The following is a 24,823-nucleotide window of genomic DNA, read 5'->3' on the forward strand; positions in this document are numbered from 1 at the left end:
TGGCATATAGCTGGATCTTGTGTGGGTGGTTTCTTCATTCAGTTTGAAATTCTGTCTTTTGAATTGGTGAATTTAATCCCATTTACATTTACTTTGATTATTTATTATTGATACATTGGTATTTGTTTTCTATTTTGTGCATCCTCTTTACTGAGCTTCTTCTTCCTGCTCTTCATTGCACTGTTTCTTTTTATCTTCTTTATTCCCCTTACTTCCTTTTTTATCTTCTATTCTGATACTGTTTACTCTTAAATTTTTAATGTCTATTTTCCTTATTTAACAAACACTAAATTTAATCAGCATCTCCCAAACAATACAAGGACCTTAGAATAGTTTAACATCCTCTTCTGCTTTACATGTGTGTTGTTATCCTCTGGTAGTTTATTTCCATTTTTTTTTTCTTCATCTCTAAAAGCAGTTGCCAGGGTGGTCATTACTTATAATTACTATTTTATACAGTCATTTCCTGTTTAGATTTACCCACATATTTAACAGTTCTCACCATTGCTGCTTGTATGTTGGTTGACCCTTCCCTTCTGGATTCTGTTTCATTCTTCCTAAAATTAAATTTCTTTGTTTTCTTTTCTTGTAGTATTTCTCTCTGTAAAGTAAGCCATCTCCCCCCCCCCCCCCCCCCTTAAATAATAGCTTGCTCATTGCTTTCTGGTTTCTCTTGTGTTGAAAGGTCTTCTATCAGTTTAATTATCATTAAAAATATTGGTAATATCTCCCTATAATTAGTTGTAATATTTTTTCTTTGTCTTTGGTGTTGTCCAATGTCACTAGTCTTACTTGCTTTGCTGGAATTTGTGCTTTTTGTGTCCATTAATTCTAGGAAAATTCCACATATCTTCAAATATTCTCTCCCCTGTTCTTTTTAGTCTGATCTCCAGTGACTGCTATTAGATGCATGTTAGGCATACTTATCACATCCCTGGGGGAATGACAGGGAATGTCTGTCCCCTTTTGCATGACTTCGCCTTCATATTTTTATCTTGCCTCTCTGTGATGAATTTTAAATAATTTCCTCAGCTCTGTTTTCAAGTTCATTCTTTTTATCTTCTGAGCTGTGTCTAATCTTATGTTTATGACATTTAATTTTTAATTTCAATGACTATTTTTTCATGTTTGTCTATTTTTACTCACTGTGCTTTATTTTACTTTTTTTAGCCTTTGTTTTCAGTTCCTCCTTGATATCCTTATTTCAAAAATATTTATTTAAAAAAATTTATTTAATAGGTTTATTTCTAGTATCCGAAGTTCCTGAAGGTGCCGTCCTACTGGGTTTTTTAGATCTTCTGATCTTTAGTCCTAGGGATTGATTGTTTCCTTGTAGGTTTATACTTTTAGATTGTGAGCTTTAGTACAGTTTTGTCTTTTGAATCCCAGCAGCTAGGATGGAGGGTGTGTCCCTCCAGAGTGGCTTTGCAGTTAGCTCTGCCAGGTGTTTTAGAAATATTACAAACTTGGAGCTAAGTTTGAATTACTGTCTCAGCTTGGCGGTTCATGCAGGTAAGGGTAAATTCAAACCCCAAACCTGCCTGAGGACAGGCCCTTTCCTCCAGCTACCTCTGCAGTAGCACGAGCATTTGCGGATTAGTTTAGCCATCAGACTCATAGACCGAAAAAAAAAAAAAAAAAAGCTGTCGTCTACTATAGTATCTTCATCTCATTGAGAGGCCCAGCAGCCACAGCCTCTGTTGCCTCTTCTCCCATTTAGGGTGTGTATGACTGTTACCCATGAGAGCCTTAGGTATCTATAGGTCCCTGTGATACAGAAAAGTCATAGCTCCTTTTTACCACCAGTTTTTCTTTTCCAATAAAAGTTACAAGATTTTAATTTCCAAGCCTCTTTTGAGAAAGCAAAGTTAATGCAATGAAAATCAGAACATGCAATCAATAAATTTAACAGCAAAGCAATTTTGATGCATAAGTTAACCTGTTTATCATAGGCAAGCAGTGTTTCAAATGATAGCGCTTCTACTTGTCTTTCAATTCCTTCAGACATTCCTGTGAGGATAGTAGTGCTGTAGGTCCAGGCTCCACTGGCTACAATTTTCAGGGAAGAGCCATGATGCCAGATCCCCACAACTCATCTTTTCATCTTGATTTTGCCACAGAAGAAGCAAGTGTACTTGGCGGGCTGGCTTAATTCCATCTTCATCACCATTTTCCTGAGGGAGGCGCTATAACGAGTCCCATATTTACGGATGATTCTGACCTTCTTGATGTGTTTAGCCATGTCACCCCGAACTAGGTTTGGGTCCAGGAGAGAGCTACCACTAGTTTTGTTTTTTTACGAATATGGAATGCTTCACGAATTTGCATGTCATCCTTGCACAGGAGCCATTGCTAATCTCCTAGATCGTTCCAGTTTTAGTATATGTTCTCTGTAGCGAGCACCCCACTAGTCTTTTATACTGTGCTAGTCACCCCAAACCAGATGCTGCCCCATACAACAAAGGAAACGCACACGTTTATGTTAACTCTCCGTTCCCATGGAAACTACTATGTGAAACCAAGGTCATTCTGAGACTGGCTTGCTTCATTCCAGGCCTGGTGTTAACCCTTTCCATCCAGGCTCCCAAGCTGAAAAACAGCTTGGATTCTATGGAGTTCTCAGTTCTAACTTTCCATTCTGTCTTCTGCCCTGCCTGAACATTAGAATCACTCCATTACCAAGATTGAGTGTTCCAGCTTCCTTCACCAAGGGCAACCACAAAGTGTCCTCCTTTGTTTCTGGCCCTGGTCATTCCTCTTACTTTCTTGAGTTCATTTCAGCTCTGGTTTTGAAAAGATGTTTGCTCCACCTTATCAAGCATTTGTAGATATTTTTAACATTTCTAAGTATTTATAGAAGATTTTTCAAGTTACCTATTCCAAAATAATACTACATTAGAAGAAAGTTTGAAACTACTCAAACAGCCTGAATTCAAATTCTGACAGTATAATTTGTACCCTTTCTAGCAGTATAATCTTTGGCAAGGTACTTGGCCTCCATGAAATTTCTCCCAGCATGATATGGGGATATCAATACCAACCTCAGGGGGTTGTGGTGAGGTTGAATTATTGACAGGGGTAAAGCTCAAAGGCCCCACTGTGGTTTGCAGATTTCTAACCAAGCCCCTGCCAAAGCCTTCAGCGTCTTCTCACACTTCCCAGACATACTCCAGGATAATAACCTACTTGTTCATCCTAAATTATTGTTCCTCTCTCTGACTCCCAAGCCTTTATATATAGTGTTCTTTTTTTCTGAACATTCTCCTCCCGTTTTCACCTTCCCCCTAACTATTGTACTAATCCTTCATTCCTCAACTTAGATATCAGTTTCTCTATCCTTGCTGATCTCCAAGCTGGGGTTAGGTCCTGTGAGAGCCCTGCGTTCTCCTATAACGCTTAACATTTGCCCATCACAGCACTCCACAGGCTGTTTACTTGTCTGAACATACTTTAGGGGAAGGATTTTGGCTGTTTTGCTCACTGTTGTATCCTCAGCTCCTAATAAAGAGCCTGGCACACAGCTCAATACATGGTAGCTATTATTTTTATCAGCACCTTCATCTGTCATAATTCTCAAATGTCTGATTGTTGTATAAATAACTCTTAAGTATGCCAAGAAGCTTTGAGTTAAGTTACAAGACTGACAAGGGCATGCTTTGTTTCAGAGCCACATTGTAGGCCTTTTTTTTTTCACTTATTCAATCATTTATCCTTCATACTAGGAACTAACCCAGGAGTGTGATGAAAAGAAATCCCAGTATGATAGCTGTGCAGCAGGCCTTGAAAGCAATCGGTCCAAATTAGAACAGGTAAGAAGATAGTTTTTATTTTAACAATTTAGCGGAAACTGCCTATGCATGCATGTTTTCACTACACCAATATCAAATAATTCCCAGATCTTTACCCTCATCCCCTGAGCCAGTCTCCTAAGCTCCAGATATCTTTATTTCTTCAGGCTTGATGTGAGCACACTGAATGCTCCATCTGTACCACAACCACAAAGTCCAGGTCCCCATCATGCATCTCTTAGATTCCCACAGTAACCCAGATCTGTTCTCCCACCTCCATCCTTGCCTTCCTAAGGTTTTTTCCTCCATAGAGAGCCAAAAAAAACCTATAGAAATCTTAGGCCACCCTCCACTGCTTCCCAATTAACTCTTAAAATCTAACTTCTAAACTGTGGTCCATGTGCTCTGGTCCTCATCCACAGAGCCATAGCGACACTGGCCACCTTCCTGCACATCAAACAAGCCAAGCTTATTTTCACCTCATGGCTTTTGCTTATAGCTCTTCTCTCTCTGGAACACTCTGCCTCCAACTCTTTGCCTTGATCTCTCCTTTTCATCATCAGGTCTCAGGCTAAATGCTACTTCCTTCTAGAGGTCTTTTCTGATCACCTTATCTAATATTGCCCGTTCAGTCACCCTATCACATTCTACTGCTGCCTTTCTTCATAGTACTCACTTCCATCTGAAAGTAACTTCATTACCTGTTTCTTCTACTTGAATGACAGCAGGAATCTGTGTTATTGTTCATACTGTGTCCTCAGCACCTAGCACAGAGTTGGGCACACAGTAGGTACTTAATAAATGAATAACTGAAGCTGTAAGTTTTAGAGTGTTATGAGTAGTCTCTAGAAAAGATTGTAACCTCTGGTAAATAAAATTGTAATCAAAAAAGAAAAAATTATGCTTATGGCATTTTACTGTACATTTAAGGTCATCCTCTCTATATTTTATTATTATTTCAATAATGTTGCCCATTTAAAATTATATATTGTAGGAAGTCAGAGGACTCCGCGAAGAATGTCTTCAAGAAGAAAGTAGATACCATTACACAAATTGTATGATTAAGGTATAACAAAGAAAGTGGATCAAAAACTTTTCTGAGATTTTTCTGGATCAAGGATTTAACTAAACCTTAGTCTTTCCACCTAGAACCTAGAAATACAGCTTCGTCGAGCTACCGATGAAATGAAGGCATATGTCTCTTCTGATCAACAAGAAAAAAGAAAGGCAATTAGGTGAGTAATTTTGTTGTTTCTACCTTGAGTTACTTAATGTTTCCACCCATACACTTTTTTTTTTTTTACTAAATTTTTAATTTAAATTCCAGTATAGTTAACATACAGTGTTCTGTTAGTTTCAGTTATACAACATAGTGATTCAGCAATTTTATACATTACTCAGCGCTCATCATGATAAGTATACTCTTAGTCCTCATCACCTATTTCACCCAATCCCCCATTTGCCTCCTCCTCTGGTGTGTTCTCTATAGTTATGAGTCTGTTTCTTAGTTTGTCTCTCGCTTTTTTTTCCCTCTTTTTCCCTTTTTCCATTTGTTTTGTTTCTTAAATTCCACATATGGGTAAAATCATATGGCATTTGTCTTTCTCTGACTGGCTTATTTCATTTAGCATTGCACTCTCCAGCTCCATCCATGTTAATACAAATGGCAAGATTTCATTCTATTTTATGGCTGTCTCCTATAGAAGCTTTATAAACAAGGTGGAATTACTAAATTACTAAGATTACGGGTACTTAAATAAGCAGATACTAAGATATTATTTAGGATTAAATCTTGTTGGGGCCCCTGGGTAGCTTAGTTGGTTAAGTGTCTGCCTTTGGCTCAGGTCATGATCCCAGGATTCTGGGATCGAGCCCCGTGTTGGTGGGGGCTCAGCGGGGAGTCTGCTTCTCCCTCTCCCTCTGCTTGTGCTCTCCTTGTCTCTCTCGAAAAAATAAAATCTTTTATTTAAAAAAAAGGATTAAATCTTGCTGAACATCCTCTGGATAATCCAGCCCTACTACCTAAGTAGGAACACACATAATTTTCTTGTTGGCTTGCTTACTTTTCTTTTTTATCATGTCAAAAAAACATATAACATGAAATTTGCCATTTTTACCAGTTTTAAATATATAGTTGCATTGAATACATTCACAATGTTGTGCAACGATCACTGGTATATAATAACAACCCCTTTTCATCATTCCAAAGAAAAAAACTCTTGTAATAATTAAACAATAACTCCCCATTCTCCACCCCCAGGAATACATATAATTTCATGGTTCCTTTTTTATAAGCCCTAAAATTGATCTATTTTTAAGTCCCACGTGGCCTGGACTCTTGTCATCTGCCTGCTCATTGTGTAGTGTGTGACTTGTATTTCAGCTAGAAGCTGTGTGTTTGTAGTGTGCCAGCCTTCAAAACAAGGAAGGATGTGTAAATACCAGTAGCCCTTATATGGTGATTTTTTTGATAATCCAAGCTAGTAACATACTGTAATAAATCAAATTCTGCCTAAAAAAAAATACATTTATAGTTGAATTGCTAGCTGTGACAAAATGCAGTAATTGAACAAGATAAGCTGTCTTTGCCCCTTACCACAATTCAGATGTTTAACTTTACCAACCAGTAAGAACTTAAAATAAAGGATTCACATTTATTCTAGATTGCAGTTGAGATTTTTAGTGGCGTATATATCAATGTTATAAAAAAGGAATCTAGTAAATGGAATGTTGCAGAGTCTAATTTTTTAAACCTAAAATGCCCTGGAATGCAAGCCAAACTGAAAATGTCCTATAAATAGAACAATATTTTTTTCTAGTATTCTGACATATTACACATATTAAATGTACTCATTCACATTCTTTGAATATAACCTTTGCTCAAATAAATTTGTATGGTCAGTGGTAACATTTTATAAATGTGAGAAGTTACTTTTATTCTTGGAAAAAAGAAGTTTTAGAAATTAAGTTCCATTTCTTCCATTACAATATAAATAATAAAGAAGGAAATATTCCCCCTGAACTATATTGGTTTTCTGGCCAGATATTCTTCTTCATCATTTGAAAAATCATCATAAACCTTTACCATTCTTTTGTTTTCCTATAGAAAAATATTTTGGGCATCCCTGGGTGGCACAGCGGTTTGGCGCCTGCCTTTGGCCCAGGGCGCGATCCTGGAGGCCCGGGATCGAATCCCACTTCGGGCTCCTGGTGCATGGAGCCTGCTTCTCCCTCTGCCCATGTCTCTGCCTCTCTCTCTCTCTCTCTCTCTCTCTCTCTCTGTGACTATCATAAATCAATAAAAATTAAAAAAAAAAAAAGAAAAGAAAAATATTTTGCCCTGACGAGAGTAGTACATAAGAATATTATGAATAAAATGCAGTTGGGCAGCCCAGGTGGCTCAGCAGTATAGAGCCACCTTCGGCCCAGGGTGTGATCCTGGAGACTGAGGATCGAGTCCCATGTCAGGCTCCTGCATGGAGCCTGCTTCTCCTCTGCCTGTGTCTCTGCCTCTCTCTCTCTCTCTCTCCCTCTCTCTCTCTCTCTCTCTGTCTAATAAATAAATAAAATCTTTTAAAAAATAAAAAATAAATAAAATAAAATGGAATTAATTATACTCTAAACTCATCAATACATGTTTAAAATATTGTTATTATAGACACAATATTTTTATTGTTATCCCATTTTCTACTTTTATGATATTTTTGAGTAAGACCAAAGGTCTAAGAAATTAGCATGGTTTTGAAAAATTGTCTACAAATTTTATTTGAAGGGACAGCATGTTTTATTTCAAAGTACTAAAGAGGGACTCCTAAAATTTTCTTTCTAACCTGGTTTTTCCAGTCCTGAGTTTTGTGACCTTGGGCATATCATTTCCTCATCTATAAAATAAGGAGAACAATTTATACTACCAAAGATCAAATTAAATATAATACATGCAACAGTTATTTGGAAATTGGACAGGAAACAGGACAAGCACTGTGTTATGTTCTCTTCCTGAAACCCCAGGGCATGCTTGGTATGTAACAGATGCTCCATAATTATTTCTTGGGTAAATTCATGAAATAAAATAATTACATATTAGTGTAATATGGTAAAAGAGCATGAGCTTTTGTCTTCTTGTTAAAATATAAATGAAAATTCTAAAACAGTTTGGACATTTCTCAGTCCTAGGGTAATAATTGAATTATTTAAAGCTCTCCAAACTTGGGGTGCCTGTGTGACTCAAGCCACTGACTTGATTTTAGCTCAGGTCATAATCTCAGGGTTGTGCGATTGAGCCCCATCTTGGGCTCCACCCTAAGCTTCAAGCCTGCTTAAGATTTTCTCTGTCCATATACTCCTCCCTATACTCCTCTGTCCCTATACTCCCTCTCTAAAAAATAAGTAAATAAATAAAGCTATCCAAACTATATCAGTAAGTTCTTAAGGAATATATCATTTACAATCTCCTAGCTATTTTTACTGGAAAGACGGAAAGGTAAACAGTTTGACTTAGTATCTCATAAATTTTAAGGTCAAAATAAAAGTTCATCAAGTTTGTGTTTATTCCCCTCCACTCTCATTTCCATGTCCAAATTCTGCCTTCAATCCAGCTCTCTAAGGACTTTGAGTACTTTTTTTTTTAAGATTTATTTATTTATTTGAGGGAGAGAGGGTGGGAGCAGGGGAAGTGGCAGAGAGAAAGGGAGAGAAGGTCTCAAACAGACTCTGTGCTGAGTATGGAGCCCGAGGGGAGCCTGGATCCCAGAACCCTGAGATCATGACTTGAACCAAAACACCAAGAGTAGGGCGCTTAACCAACTGAGCCACCCAGGCACTCCAAGGACTTTGAGTACTTTTGATTGCCATTCTCTCCAGTCTAGTCACGTTTACCTCCCTTTCTACATGAATGTGAATCTTCCTTCATTTTAAGCTGCTAGAATTTCTCTTTGTGGTTTATGATTTCTTACATTTCCAGTTTTGTGCTGTTTAACTTCTTACTACGATGTAGCTTTACACAAAAACACTGTCTTTTTCTAAATTTGAAGTCTAAAGTTTCTTTTATCTTCTTTTTATTATTGGTTCCTTTGTCCTCATCCTTCAATCTTTGTCCTTAACACTTTGAATATCACTTTTTGTCTTATGGAGTATTACAATATAATTATACTTTTGGGGCGCCTCTCTGGCTCAGCTGATAGAGTATGCGAGTCTTGATCTTGGGATTGTAGGTTCAAGCCCCATGTTGGGTGTACAGATTACTTTTAAAAATTTTTAAATCTTAAAAAAAATATATGCATAATTATACTTTTGTTTAAAAATCCAATACAGGGCAGCCCCGGTGGTACAGTGGTTTAGTGCCGTCTGCAGCCCAGGGTGTGATCCTGGGGACCCAGGATCGAGTCCCACATCAGGCTACTTGCATGGAGCCTGCTTCTCCCTCTGCCTGTGTCTCTGCCTCTCTCTCTCTCTCTTTGTGTCTCTCGTGAATAAATAAAATCTTTTAAAAAAAATCCAATACAATATTATTTCTATCTTTTTATTTTTACTTGAAAATTATAGGGTTTTTTTTAGCTTACAAAAGAAATGCTTGTAAAAATAATAGTAACCATTATGAAGTATAGTACACAAAAACTGAATGTTGTCCATATTGTCATGCCTCAGAAATGCCTATTGTTAATATTTTGGTGTAGGGGCACCTGGATGGCTCAGTCAGTTGAGCATCTGACTCTTGATTTTGGCTGACCTCATGATCTCAGGGTTGTGAGATTGAACCCCTGTCAGGCTCTAGGCTCAGTGCAGTCTGCTTGTCCCTCTTACCATGCTCCTTACCCCCTGACTTGCATTATTCTCTCTCTCTCTCTCTCTCTCTCTCAAATAAATAAATAAATACTCTTTAAACAATAAAAATAAATAAATAAAAATATTTTGACATATAATTACTCCATATTCCTTTCCCATGCATTTGTGTGTGTGTGTGTGTTAGCAAATGCATGGGAAAATCTTGTATGTATATGTACACAAAAATCAGGTTAAATTACTTATACAGTTTTTCTTTTTTTCTTTTTTTAAGATTTTATTTATTCATGAGAGACGAGAGAGAGGCAGAGACACAGGCAGAGGGAAAAGCAGGCTCCATGCAGGCAGCCTGATGTGGGACTCGATCCTAGGACTCCAGGATCACACCCTGGGCCAAAGGCAGGTGCTAAACCGTTGAGCCACCCAGGGATCCCCTACAGTTTTTCTCTTAATTATTTATCTAAAATTCTCTCTTTCAGTATTTATAGCTCTACCCCTTCCTTTTTACAAATCTATATTATTCCTTTGAAAGGATGTACCATAATTTATTTAAATATTTCCCCATCTATTTACATATAGTTTATTTGCAGATTTCACTGTTACAAGCAATGGTGAGATAAACAGTCTTTACATATATCTTTAGTTATGAGAATTTTTCTTTAGGGTGACTTCCTAGAAGTAGAATTGCAGGGTTAGATGTTATATAATATTTATTTAAAATGTGTATTCTAAAGGGCAGCCCCGGTGGCGCAGTGGTTTAGCGCCTCCTACAGCCTGGGGTGTGATCCTGGAGACCAGGGATCAAGTCTCACGTGGGGCTCCCTGCATGAAGCCTGCTTCTCCCTCTGCCTGTGTCTCTGCCTCTCTCTCTCTCTCTGAATAAATAAATAAATCTTATTAAAAAACTAAAATAAAAAATAAAATGTGTATCCTTTCTCCTTTCTACAAACCTCTTCAAAAATAAAGTGTGACTGGGGTGCCTATCTGGCTTAGTTGGAAGAGCATGCAACTCAATCTCTGGGTTGTGAGTGCGAGCTCCACCTTGGTTGTAGAGATTACTTAAATAAATAAGAACTTAAAAAAATAAAGTGTAACTTAAGCAAATGTGTTACCATTGTTTTAAGTGTAAATTAACCAGAAATAGTACTCAACATTTTAATTCTCTTAATTTCTTATGCAGTGTTTTGTAGGTTTTTTCCCCATAAATTACTGTTTACTAGAAGAATTGACAAAAGATGGGGAAAGAGTGTGTTTGGTAATGGTTTTCATTCTGACTCCAATACTCTATGTTGTCTAATATGTTTATATTGATAAGTTAATTTATAATTTAGTTGTATGATCAAATCAATTGAAGAAAATTGAAGCTAAATCATTATGTTGATTTCCTAGGGAGCAGTATACAAAAAATATTGCTGAACAGGAAAACCTTGGCAAGGTAGGAATATATTATTTATTTTTTTAAGTGTGTCTAATTCAGGCTTTTAGTACATGATTTTATTTTATTTTTTATTTTTTTAGCACATGATTTTAATATTATCATTCTTTTTAAAAGGTTATAGTACAGTTTTCAAAGGGAAATTGCATCTTTCTTAATCTCTTGCAAAAATGAAGACTCTTCTTCAGGAATTTATGAGTAGAGTGTGTGTATACAAAAGTGAAGGCACATGGATTTTTGGAGAAAAACAAATCTAGTTTTAATTAACAAGGAGTTTATGAGATAGTTCTGGATAAGAAACAAAACTGCCACGTGTAATAAACTATAACTTTTTAGATAATACTCAGGTATCTCTTTATGAGATAAGTATAAATTTATTTATTTAATATACACAAAGCTCATTACTGTGATCCAGACACTGGTCCATGTCCTTCACATTGATTCATTTAACACAAATAATCAAAAAACCTTCCTTATTATTCCATATTCAGCTCCTTCCCTGCCAGTCTTATGAAAGCAGGAATATGTGATTAAGTCTTGTTTTCTCAGTTCTCTAAGACACTCCTAGTAGAAGAGGTGGTAGATAGTAAAGGCCTTGACCACCAGGACTTAAATGACCTAATTCATTGATTATTTTAATTGACTTCATAAAGCAACACATTTGACATTAATTTAAAAAATACCAGCTCTGTCATTCTTTTTTTAAAAAGAAACATCTATGGGGATCCCTGGGTGGCTCAGTGGTTTAGCGCCTGCTTCAGCCCAGGGTGTGATCCTGGAGTCCCGGGATCAAGTCCCACATCAGGCTCCCTGCATGGAACCTGCTTCTCCCTCTGCACTTCTCTCTCTCTCACTCTCTCTCTCTCTCTCTCTCTCTCTCTGTGTCTCTCATGAATAAATAAAATCTTTTTTAAAAAATCTATATTTATCAACAACTCAGGACCAGTCATCAAGTAGGCTAGCTTCAGTCCTAGGTTTGTAGTTCTGAACAAGCACCTTAACCACTTTGGAGTTCACTTCCTCATATTCAAACTGAAATAGGTAGTTTAAAATTTTTCAATTAAATTACCTACATGAGTTCTAAGATTATCTTCAATGATTTTAAATCTGAGTTGCATAGTGAAGGCTAACCACACTTCACTAAACACCATTTTATGTTTCTTAGTTTCACTATTGAAAATTGAGATTTCTTATTAGTTTTTCTAATAAGAAAGTCAAATTTGTAGCACCCTAGTTAGGGATTGTTTAGCTGTAGTTTTTCTTTAAAAGTAATGGCTATATATGGAATTTCTATTCAAATGGTCATGAGTCTGAAGCTTGCCCATTCTGAAGTACAAATGAAAAATAAGGCTTTGTTTCATTTTTAATGCATTGTATAATTAAGCTCTTGGTCTGACTGGATTGATGGCAAAATTATTCATCCTTATTTACATTTTCTTTTTTCTTTTTTTGAGAGAGTGCAAGCAGGAGTATGGGACAGAGGGGGAGGAGAGAGAGTATCTTAAGCAGGCTCCACGCTCAGCACAAAGCCTAAGTGGGACTCGATCTCATGACTCTGAGATTGTGACCTGAGCTGAAATCAAGAGTCAGACCCTCAACCTACTTGAGTTACCCAGGCACTCCTCATTTTGGTTTTTAGATTTATTTATTTATTTATTTATTTATTTATTTATTTATTTATTTATTTATTTATTTATTTTAGAGGGAGCAGAGAGAGGCAGAGGGAAAAAGAGAAAAAGTCTTAAAACAGGCTCCACGCAGAATGCAAAGCCCAATGTGGGGCTCATTCTCATGACTCTGAAATCACAACCTGAGCCAAAACCAAGAGTCAGTTGCTCAACCAGCTGTGCTACCCAGATGCCCCTTTATTTACATTTGCTGGTTTAAATTGTTAATTAAAAAATATACATGTATCTCTGCTTTTACATAAGCACTGAATTGGCTCCCATAAACCTATTAAGTAATATTCTAAAGTTAAACTTTAGAAAATAAATGGTATGGAAAACAATAACATAATTACTAAATAGACTCTTGTAAAGTCTTTTGAAAAAGACTCCTTTAAAAACTAAAAAATGGGGGCACTTGGGTGGCTCCGTCGATTAAGTGCCTGCCTTTGCTCAGGTCATGACCTCAGGGTCCTGGAATCGAGCCCCACATCCGGCTCTCTGCTCAGCAGGGAGTCTGCTTCTTCTGCTCCCTCTCCCTCTCCCTCTATGATCTTTCTCGCTCTCATGCTCTTTCAAATAAATAAAATCTCTAGAAAACCATATGAAGACATTTATTATGGAAAATTTCAAGTCTGTATAAAAGTAGAGAAATAATGTAATAAATTTATGTGTAACCATCAGTCAACTTCAGTAATTAAACTCATGACCAGTCTTGTTTTTTCTATAGTCCCATCCATTCCCACCCCAACTCATTTTTAGGTGAATCTCAGAGATCTTATTATTATTTTTTTTTTTGGTCATATTTCAGTTTGTATCATAAAGGCTGTTTTTGAACATAACCACATGCCATTATCATGCCAAAAATAATTTAACATAATTGCATAATACCAAATGCCCAGTGTTGAAATTTCCCTAATTATCTCACAATTTCTTAATGGTATATATGTTTGAATCAGGATCCTAATAAGAGTTCATACAGTGCTATTAGTTAATATAGCTCTTAAGTCTCTTTCTCTAGGTTACTCTTTCATCCTTTTTCTTTACAATTTATTTTTTGGAAAGTTGAAAAAAAAAAACTGGTTATTGTCCTGATGAGTTTCCAACATCCTGAACTTTGCTAATGCATCCCTGTGGTGTCAACTACATATTCTTCTGTCCCCAGTATGTCCTGTGAATTGGTAGGTAGATCTATAGGCTTGATTAAATATGATTCAATATTTGGAAAACATACTTTATAGGTGGTAGTATATACTCTGTCCAGAAGCTCTGTTTTTATAATGTCGGCAGCCAATGAAATCACTTCCTAGATCCATTAAGTCATTAGAGATTGCAAAAGGATGACTTTCTAATTATGTTCCTTCTTCATTTATTGGCTGGAATAATTCTGTAAAGAACAACTCCTTATCAACTATCTAATTACCCTAAGGTACAGTTCATATAAGAAAGGCAGAATAACTGCTTGATTTGCTTATTTGCTGCTTTTCAAAATGATGAGTTTTTTTTAAACATCCTTGACAAGTATCTTTATGAATCTTAGATTTAACTTATTAGATATGTGTTGATCTATTTTAATTACTATTCCTGTCAGTGCTCAAATTGTACCATGTTTGGCTACTGGAAGTCTCTTGAATCCTTTTGAAATCTTTTTGAAACTATCCTGCTAGACTTTGATGGCTTATTTTCTGGTATGACAAAACATTCCAGAGTCGTCCTGCACATGTCTTGTTCCAAACCTGGAATTGGCCATTTCTCTAAAAAAGTGTTCATCTGTTCTGTCTTTGTGATTTGTGAATAAATGCCCATCATGTTAATGTAAATAAAAAATGAAAGGAAACCTTAAAGCTGATTCCTTCATTCTATCAGAGATATTGTGAGTTCTGTGAACCTTCTTCCATTTATGGGATGACATGCCACACTCAAAAGGAAAAAAAGAAATAATTTCATGTTTGAAAGCATATATTTTAATCAAGTGGTAAACAATCACTAGAGATTTTTGGGTTTTAAGATTTAGTGTGATTATCAAGAATTAGCTTTCATCCAAACATTTCATATGTTAGGTAATATATTTTCTCATATGAAAACGTTCCTCTCTTTTGTTTTGAAAAGTATGTGGATAGATGCTTTGTGTAGAGAAATATTTATCAAACCTGAATCCTTTCAAAGACCCAAATGTAATTGCTAATTACAGTGTGGTGTTTTACTGCAGGATCTTTGCAAAAGTGGTAGCAGCAGTCTGACAAGTATATTTTAGCAAAAGGAGCCATTGATTAGCTCATCCCCCAATTGTCAGTCTGTATCGTTTAAGAAACAGTTCCTCAATCCTCTCCTTGCTAGAGTAGATCTAAAACACCAAACCTAGCCTTTCAAAGTCATGATAGCCAAAGTCTTTGAAACCAGCATAGACTGGACATCCACAGCCCTCCTCATGCCAACTGAGTTTTTGGAATTATACCAGCCAATAGTGCTACGATTCACACTACCATACACTAGAATTTGCCTTATCAAGTACTGTGGAATACTGTACTGAAAGTTATAAATTCCCTCACCCCTATTATACCGCCTCCTCTTTAAAGAGCAATGAAATCTGTGACGAGTATTTTTGTACAGCTATCAACAAAACAGTAATATTAAAAATAAATTATATACTAAGGCAATTGCATTCATAAATTTAAAGGTTTCAAATACACATGGTTATGAAGCACATTAAATTTAATGTTTCTGACACAGACAGTACCCACATCCTGTCTTTGGTTTCTTTAAATAACTTACAGGTTGTTGGGATTTTTGGCAAAGAATTATTCCAATAACATAAGAACATTTATAGCTAAGTAGTACCTTAATCTTAAAATCATTCTAAGAACTCTTAAAATTCTTGATCTGACTTACCACTTTTGTTTTAGTTCATTAGGACAAAAATATTTGTCAGATACTTTAAGTTTTTATTTAAATTCCAGTTAACATACAGTGTAACATTAGTTTTAGGTGTGCAACAGTGATTCAGCACTGCATACACTACCTGGTGCTCCTCACAAGTGCACTCCATAGTCCCCATCACATCAACTATTTAACCCATCCTCCCACCCATCTGCCCTCTGGTAACCCTCTGTGTTCTCTATAGTTCAGTCTGTTTCTTGGTTTCTCTCTCTCTCTCTCTCTCTCTCTTTTGTAACATAGACTTAAATAGATGTATTTGCATGCCAGGTATTGTGTCAAAAATTTGCTGGCTATATTTAAATTCTATTTTTTTTAAGTTTTTTTTTTTTTTTTTAGAGAGAGGGAGCACAAGCATGGGGGAGGGGCAGAAGGAGAGGGAAAAGCAGACTCCCCACTAAGCAGGGACTGGACCCCTGGTCCCAGTACCACGGGACCACTACCTGAGCTGAAGGCAAGTGCTTAACTGACTGAGCCACCCAGGTACCCCCAAATTCTGTTTTCTTAATTCTGCTCTGCTTTCTGTTGCTATTTGCTGATATTAGCCATAGCTGGGGAAGGCAGTCTTCAGTAGAGTGTTTTGAATCTAGTCCTCAGCTTATTTAGCCTATTATCTGGGCAAGTACCAATGGCCAGACTTCTCATTTGTGCCCTTAAATCAACTAACTATGAGATCAATCATATGCCAAGAGAGGAAAGGATGGGGAGGTTTCTTTCTTACCTGTTTCCATGTCTTTGCTTGTTTTTCTGTGCTTGGGGGTTTCTCACGTTCAGTGTCACTGTGTGCATTTCTGTCACACTGCGTTTCCTGATGTGTGCACTATCATCTTCTCTGTTTTCCTCTGCTTACCTGCCTACTTTCTCCTCTTCTTTCCTTCCTCTCATTGCCTCTGACTTTCTGCTGTGCCTCCTTTCAGTCACCCTTTCTGAATTTGCCCTGAGATTGAACCAAAGTATATATTTACAATTTATTGAAGTTTTTCTTGTTTATAATTTTAGAGTCTGAGTAGAACAGTTTTGACAAAGGGAATCATATAGGCTATTAGTAACACAATTCTGGGGGCAACTGGCTCACTTAGTTGGTAGAGCATGAGACTCTGAATCTCAAGGTCATGAGTTCGAACCCATGCTGGGCATGGAGCCTACTTAAAAATAAATAAAAACAGGGGATCCCAGGGTGGCGCAGCGGTTTAGCGCCTGCCTTTGGCCCAGGGCGCGATCCTGGAGACCCGGGATCGAATCCCACGTCGGGCTCCCGGTGCATGGAGCCTGCTTCTCCCTCTGCCTATGTCTATGCCTCTCTCTCTCTCTCTCTCTCTCTCTCTGTGTGACTATCATAAATTTAAAAAAAAAGAAATTCTGAGAAAGATTTGGCCTATTTAGTACTGTACTTTTTTTAAAAATCACAAAACCTTCTTCCTGAGGAATATATGCATACAATTTGATTTATTTGGACGCATACAGAGCACACACAGATTCAGGAGAGAATACAATATTTAATAATAATAACAACATATATGATAGTTTATCAAGTATTTCCAGATCTATTATGTCATGTGAAAAAATAATCTTATAAGGCAGATAATTTTATAATTATCCCCTATTATCAACCTTAATTGACAATTGAGAAAACTGAGTTCCAGAGAAATGGTATTACTTCCATTTGTTGGAAGTAATACCAGCTGGTGACAAAGCCACATTTGAAACCAAAGTCTTCTGACTTCCAAACTTCTCATTCTTTTTAACATATCATGATACTGTTCACTTTGCTGATTTCCTTTAATTTTTCCCTCCCTTTCTATTTTCATATTCTTTTTAACTTAAGGCTTCCTACGTCTATAATCAGTTTAATTTTTATCATCTTAGTCTTCATACATCTCAGGAGAACCTGGTTTCATTAACTGTTATTCATCAGATGTACACCATATCATATTCTTGTGATGACCACAATAGAAGTAAATCCCTGTAACTGAGATTTAATCATTCTTGCTTTGTTTTGTTTTTAATGGTAGAAACTCCGAGAAAAACAAAAAGCTGTACGAGAAAGTCATGGTCCAAACATGAAACAAGCAAAAATGTGGCGTGATTTTGAACAGTTGATGGAATGTAAGAAACAGTGCTTTCTGAAACAACAAAGCCAAACTTCCATTGGTCAGGTAATTCAGGAGGGAGGAGAGGACCGGCTGATACTCTGAATTCATGTGCCATCATTTGAGGTTTTAGTTGATATTACTAGATGTAAGCACAATCCCATAATGTATTTATTTTCTGGAAAATAATTTGTACAACATTTTGCTTTCAGATTAGCATTCCCTGTTAAGTTTCCTTGGAAGAAAATGTTAATAAGTTAGATCTAGGTTTTAAAGTTTTTTAAAATGAAAAACAACTTTTATTGTTTTGCTTAGTTTAGATATCAATGGTGTCTTAGGAGTTTTATGAGACAGGAGACTACGTTTACTCTCCATAAATGTAAGCATATGTCCATTAAGAAGCATGTAGTTTTCTTTTTAATGTAATAACCCAATGGCTTAATGTTCTTCTTAATCTTTTTTTTAACTTTAGAGGAATCTTTTAGGAACTAGTATCTCTTGTTTTGAAGAAACATTTATCTGAAGTTCAGCAATTCCTACAGTTTCACTTCAGTTTCTCTTTCTTCTGTAAAATTCAAGAAAATTTACTATTTTAAATAGCATATTTGTTCTGTCTGTATTATTTAAAGCAAATAAAACTTGGTGCACATATGATGGCTATTTATTTTTTAATTATATAATTGTGTCAAATTATTTTTTAACTATTCATGTTCTAGTATTAAATTTAAGGATTTTTACTTATTTTCATTCAAAATCTATTATAGTATTTAGGTCTTATGGACTGTTATTTTAAATATAAAAAATAGTAATAGAATATAGAAATTATCATGTGCTAAAAAGCTACAATAGGATTCCAAGTGAAATTCAAGAGTCCAAAGTGCTTCTAATTTCTGCTTCATTTGGACAGAGTACTTGAAAACTTCTTTGATTTTTCCTTAAAGAAAGATGAAATTCATATGGTACCTTTCATTTCAGTTTCATTGTATTTTTTTAAATGTCTTTCCCTTAGGTGTGCCTGGGTGGCACAGTTGGTTAAGTATCCAAATCTTGATTTGGGCTCAGGTCATGTTCTTAGGGTCCTGAGCTCTCATCAGCCTCCACGCTCCGCACAGAGTCTGCCTGAGACTTCTCCCTCTGTCCCTCTGCCCGATGCTTATTCTCTCTCTAAAATAAATAAATCTGGGATCCCTGGGTGGCTCAGCGGTTTAGCGCCTGCCTTTGACCCGGGGCGCGATCCTGGAGTCCCAGGATCGAGTCCCACATCGGGCTCCCGGCATGGAGCCTGATTCTCCCTCCTCCTGTGTCTCTGCCTCTCTCTCTCTCTCTCTCTCTCTCTCTCTCTCTCTCTGTCTCTGTCTATCATAAATAAAGAAATCTTTAAAAAAAAAAAGCGAAATAAATAAATCTTTTTTAAAAAATGAAGTGTCTTCCCTTTAGATTTGAAAACTCAGATTTCAGATTATTTTAGATTATTAGCATGTCAGTCTTGGGTTAGTTCTCTATCCTGGGATGGCAGTAAGAGGCAAAAAACATTTCAATGAAGAAAGTTGTTTCTACCCTGTACAAAACATACAAACTTGATTATGGGATCTCTTTGTTTCCAAGTATGTTCTACTCTTACTTTTTGTTTGAAAGCTTCTTTCTTGGTAATCAGAGAAACTTACAGCATGGGAGACTATTGGTAACTCTAGGAGCTATGGCAAGAAAAGATGGGATCCATCAGAGCAAGGAAGAACTTACCAATAAAGTGTGGAAAGAAACTTCTTGGGGCGCCTGGGTGGCTCAGTCAATTAAGCATCTAACATTGGCTCAGGTCATGATCCCGGAGTCCTGGGATGGAGACCTGGCATCCAGTAGAGCTTACTAACCAGCAGGGAGCCTGCTTCTCCCTCTACCTCTGCCCCTCTCCCTGAGCTCTCCCTCCCTCTCCCTCTCTCCCTCCCGCTCACTCTCTTTCTCAAGTAAATAAATAAAATGTTAGGGGAAAAAAAGAAACTTCTTTTAATTAATTTCAAGAAAAAAAGAATCATTTTAATATTATTATTATGTGGTTTGAATCTGGTCCTTAGGTTACTTTATCCTCCTATTTGGACAAGTATCAGCTACCAGAATTCTTATTTGTGCCTTTATTTTTTTTAAAGGTTTTATTTATTTATTCATGAGAGACAGAGAGAGAGAGGCAGAGACACAGGCAGAGGGAGAAGCAGGCTCCATGCAGGGAGCCCAATGTGGGACTTGATCCTGGGACTCCAGTATCATGCCCTGGGCGGAAGGCAACGCTAAACCGCTGAGCCAGCCAGGCTGCCCATCATTTGTGCCTTTAGATCAACAACTAGATCGACTAGATACTAAAAGAGGAAAGGCTGTGTTTCAGTTTGGAAACAAACCTTTCTTAATTCAACAAATCAGTTTTTGAACATTAAGGTAGATGCATTTGCTCAGTGTTGGCTACTGGCTTGTTATTTTTAAGCTAGTAGCAAGTGATGTTCCTTTAACCAGAGTATGAATTCCTTTTCAAATATTTGAAAAAGACTAGATGTCCCTCACAGAAACAACATTTTATTCCCCTAAGGAAAATCAATTTGTAAGATTATTAAGCTTGGTGATTACTTTTTTTAGCCTTCACTATCCTTGATACTCTTCTCTTAATTTTAAAAATTGTTAATGACAGATACTCCAAGGAATGCTTATAATTCTGATTTGATTATTACTTGCCATCTTTAGTCCACACAGAAAGTATATGTGGATTAAACGCTAGGCAGCTCCAAAATTACTTTATTAACTGAAGCAGAACATCATTATTACTTCAAGAAAAGCAAGCTGGAAAAAAAAAAAAGCAAACCCTAAAAGTACAGAGTTATTTATAGTTTTTATGTAACATTGGACATTTAGTAATGCATCTTTATGGGTTTTATACAGTGACTTTCCACTCATTTTGTGATTTGATTGGAACATGAAAAAGGTTTGACTAACTCTGACAGTTTTTGACAACTGGCACTTACAGAAGAGCCTATTACATTTTTCCTTCAGGATTGATACTCTAGCTGGCTAATTGATGAGAGTACTTAATTGTTTTGGAAAATAATCTGTCTTCCACATGATGGCCCAAATAAAGAAGAAAAATGTAGCCTGTGAAATCTGCTTTTGCGTTCATGGATTTGCTTCTCCTAGGACATGGTGTTGCCAACTATTGCATGGGACTGACTGTATAAACTGTAAATTTCAAAAGGCCACTGCTTATCTTCCTTTCTATATTAGCTCAGGAAATAATCCGACTTTAAAGGTTTTCCTTTAAGAACAATCTTATAATAGGATAATGTCTTTTCTAAGTCTATTAACAATTAAATCCAAGATTCTGTATTTTTCCGGTCCAGAGAGTGTACCAGAAAAATGTTAGTTAGAACATTGTTTAAAGGCTTGTGGAAATCAAACCAGATCTCAGGAAGTTACAGAACACTTAACCTTCTTTAGATTAATACTTTTTATCATTTTGCTTCATTTCAATGGGCAGCAATAATAAAATATGCCATTTCATTAAACTATATCAAATCCAAATGTATCACTCTGCCTTATTTATATAATATATATAAATTTTCTGGAAAATTTTAAGCTCTGTGCATTTTCCAAGTTTGATTATTTCTTAACTTTTAAGCTAACATGATAAGAGCACCTTTTGGTAATTGGAGTAAAAATAAGACAATGAATATATTGTTTAAACTAAAAATGTGTAAATATAGTGAATTCTTCTGAATTGAATTTGAAAATATGCACAAATGAATAACTTGACAAAGCTGCCTTTACAAAGGCAAAATCTAATTTGTATTGAAAAATGACTTCCTATGGAGATGTGTGTCTTATAGAAATCTCCTTGTCATACACAGGCATTTACCCTACATTAGTGACTAATGAGTATGAATCAAAGGTTTGTTTCTACAAATGATTCTAGGCACTTACATCATTCCTCTTGTTTGGCATGAAGGAGTGTTTAGCCCTAGGGAGTGGGTAAGTAAGCAACCTGATGATTAACTTCCATTAAACTTAGTTATTTCAATAACTTATCCATTGTTGTAGTGAAAGTAAGATCTAGATTGTATATATAATAAATCCTTTTTTAAACAATCTGTGGCAGCCAGGAGATTTTTTTTTAAGTTGCACTTTTATTAAATATAAAATTGTTTCTCTATCCAGAAGGAGCTACTGGCTCAGCTCCTTTTCCCTTTCCTTTTAATGATAACATTTTAATTAGAGCTGTTTAGTATATGGCAGCCCGGCATGAGGTGAGCATTTTGTCCAGGACGGATAGAGGCCATCCAAAGTTATCTGTATATTTTTGATCTTTGACTCTCCCATCTTAAGATAATATAAAAAAGAGAAAGTTGGCTGTAACAGTCATTCAGTCCCATCCCATCCTTGCAAAAGAAATAAAAAACTAAAACACAGAATCCAAGCAAGTATTTTTTAAAAGACTTGGACAAACATATGCTTTCTGCTCCCATGCTCCCTCTTTTGGCAAAGTGGAAGTACTTTCTCTGCAAACAGTTAATTTCACAATTTCCTCTCTAGGATTACTGAGAGACTTTGAGTCACCAAACTCGGTTTACTGCTATGGAAATTCACTCTTCAGACAGAACACAGGAGGAAATTAAAGATTTCTGTTTTTCAGCGAAAGTATTGGTTTCCACCTCAGTTCAGAGTGTAGCAGCAAGTTCCTGGCAGGGCTGCTGCTTAGTACTGCACGTGGTAACCTGGTAAATAGCCATAGAATTTTGGAGCTTGCAAGGAACCTCAGGATGATTTGTGTAGTCATTTATTAAATTGGGACCTTTGAGAGCTCTCTTTCATCCTCTCAACAGTGCAGAAATCAGAACTGCACCACTTATAGCAAATCACTTTCCAGCCTCAGTGGAGTAACCGCAATGCGGCTCACTCCTCACGAGGGAGCCTGTTTCATTGTTAAAGAGCACTGATTAGTTTCTGGGTTCTAAAAATGAATCAAACTTATAGAGAGAGGGGGAAAAAATTTAAATATCATTTAGGCAAAGCAAGATTGAACCAATTTTACTCTGTGAAGCTTTGTAACTATAATCATTATTGAGCACTTAATATGGACCAGATACTGTCCTAAGTGCTTTCTGGGTCTGAACTAATGTAACTCTCACAATAACCCTAGGAGGTACATACTATTATATCCATTCAATAGAAGAGGAAACAGGCACAGATAGGCTTTCACAGTATTACACAGCTAATCACTGTGGGCAGAGCCAGGACTGGAAACCTATGCTCTTCACTCCTCTGCTCTATGAACTACAGTGTGACCCCTGTATATACTGGTTGAATATGTGCAGGCAGCTTGATGTCCATTTAAAGAACTATAATGTGTGTGAAATTATGATTCTTCTTAAAAAATCTGTTCACTTAATGTACCTAAGAAAAAATTTTAGTAAATGAGTGAAAATAAACTACCATCCAGATTTGGGAATTATGCTAAAAATGAATGTCAAGTAAATACATAAAAGAAAGGAGTAATAGTTTTAGATATAGAACAAATGGAAGCTTTATAGGTTATAATTTAAATCTCCGTAGAAGTGTTAAAATCATATATGTCTTGTTGCTGACATATAGATAGATTCCAGTTTTTTATTTTATGAATAATGCTGCAATGGAACTTAAAAATTGAATACAGTACTTAATTTGAAATACAATATTAAGCAAAACCACTAAATTTATTTGATTTGGTCGAATCCAGAATCCAGTGAATTGTGAGCTGTTGTTTTTTTTAAGATTTTATTTATTCATTTGAGAGAGAGAGCATGAGCAGAGGTCAGAGTGAGAAAGAGGAACAGGCTCCCCACTGAGCAGGGAGCCCCACATGGGGCTCCATCCCAGGACCCTGGGATCATGACCTGAGCCAAAGGCAGATAGATGCTTAACTGACTGAGCCATGCCGGCGCCCCCATTGAATTGTTTTATAGACATTTCTTGCCTTCCTCAGTGAAAATGCCAAGGCTAAACCAAAGAAGTTAGCAAGATTTTACTTGATTAATTGAAGAATGAAATTGTAAATTCATTCATTTATTTATTTGCAAATAATATCTTCTGTGTGCCTGACATTGTGCTCAGTGCTAAAATCTAACGTGAATGTGACCTGTTTTGACTTTCAAAGAGCTCACTGTCTAGAAGACTCTACTTTTATGTAGCAAAAATTAAAGATCTTTTATGTTTAAAAAAAAAACAAGGAGCTCAGAGGAAGAAGCAACTAATTCTGACTATTAGGAAAGACTATTAATGGAAGAGGTAGGACTCCAGCTGGGTTTGTAAGGATGAGTTAAGATTTTGATAGTCATGGGAGAGGAGAAAGACATAAAGGTGTGTAAGAACATGGCATGCTCAGGAAATGACAAGAAATCTAGTATGGCTCAGAAAGTAACCCAGGTGCATGAGGGAGAGGAAGGAACTTCTATCATGTGCCAAGCTCTGTAATTTGATGTGCTGGGTACTCAGCTAGACTCTCTGAAAAGGTACAATAAGTGTCTAAGACATGGCCCCATCATTAACAGGACTAACAATACATTGAACGGCAGCAAACATATTAGAACCCAATAATCAAGTGCTACATTCTGTGGTGCTATCAAAGTTCAATCACAACAGAGACCTAAAGAGGACTAAAGGGTCAAAGTGGAGTCCCAGGAAGTCTCATTCAAGAAGGAAGAATGATGGGGGCCTGAAAAGATGAGGATTTGGACAGGTGAGGAACGCAGATGGATGAAACCAGCAGGTGCTCATTGGCCCTTTCCTGCATCCAACTCCGTATCAAGCACATCAAGCAGGAAAAGGCATAGCCTCCCCTTTCAGGAACTTGAAGTCTAGTTATCAAGATGAGAAATGTAACCAACAACTGAAGCAGTTTTTAGCACTGGATCATCCAGTAGGCAAACTGAGACACACTGAATTTTCTGAAAGTGTTTAATATTTCAGAGATCAAAGAAGTTTTCTTTAGAAAAATAATAAGTGGGGCACCTGGGTGGCTCATTCAGCTGAAGTGTCTGCCTTCAGCTCAGGTCATGATCCCAGGGTCTTGGGATCGAGTCCCACATCAGGCTCTCTGTTTAGTGAGGAGTCTGCTTTTTGCCTTCC

At 36.6% G+C, this 24,823-nt stretch overlaps 1 protein-coding gene and 1 non-coding gene across 4 annotated transcripts in view; one reads left to right on the forward strand and one right to left on the reverse strand.

Annotated features, from left to right (window-relative positions):
* IFT81 (intraflagellar transport 81) overlaps positions 1 to 18,340 on the forward strand; it is a 124,765-nt gene extending 106,425 nt beyond the window's left edge. For 2 of the 3 annotated variants that reach the window (XM_026018818.2, XM_026018821.2), the window contains 5 exons: positions 3,723 to 3,809; positions 4,783 to 4,854; positions 4,938 to 5,023; positions 10,956 to 11,001; positions 17,612 to 18,340. In XM_026018818.2, the coding sequence (XP_025874603.1) occupies positions 3,723 to 3,809; positions 4,783 to 4,854; positions 4,938 to 5,023; positions 10,956 to 11,001; positions 17,612 to 17,794 (474 nt within the window). In that variant the 3' untranslated portion in view covers positions 17,795 to 18,340. The remainder of the gene's footprint in view (positions 1 to 3,722; positions 3,810 to 4,782; positions 4,855 to 4,937; positions 5,024 to 10,955; positions 11,002 to 17,611) is intronic. The other variant, XM_026018819.2, reaches the window with a different exon arrangement.
* On the reverse strand, positions 2,299 to 2,403 carry LOC112935264 (U6 spliceosomal RNA). Its single transcript, XR_003238144.1, has one exon. It is a non-coding gene; the product is annotated as a U6 spliceosomal RNA (small nuclear RNA).
* Positions 18,341 to 24,823: the final 6,483 nt, after the last annotated feature.

This window comes from Vulpes vulpes, chromosome 10 (assembly GCF_048418805.1).
Source record: "Vulpes vulpes isolate BD-2025 chromosome 10, VulVul3, whole genome shotgun sequence".
NCBI lineage: Eukaryota > Metazoa > Chordata > Mammalia > Carnivora > Canidae > Vulpes > Vulpes vulpes.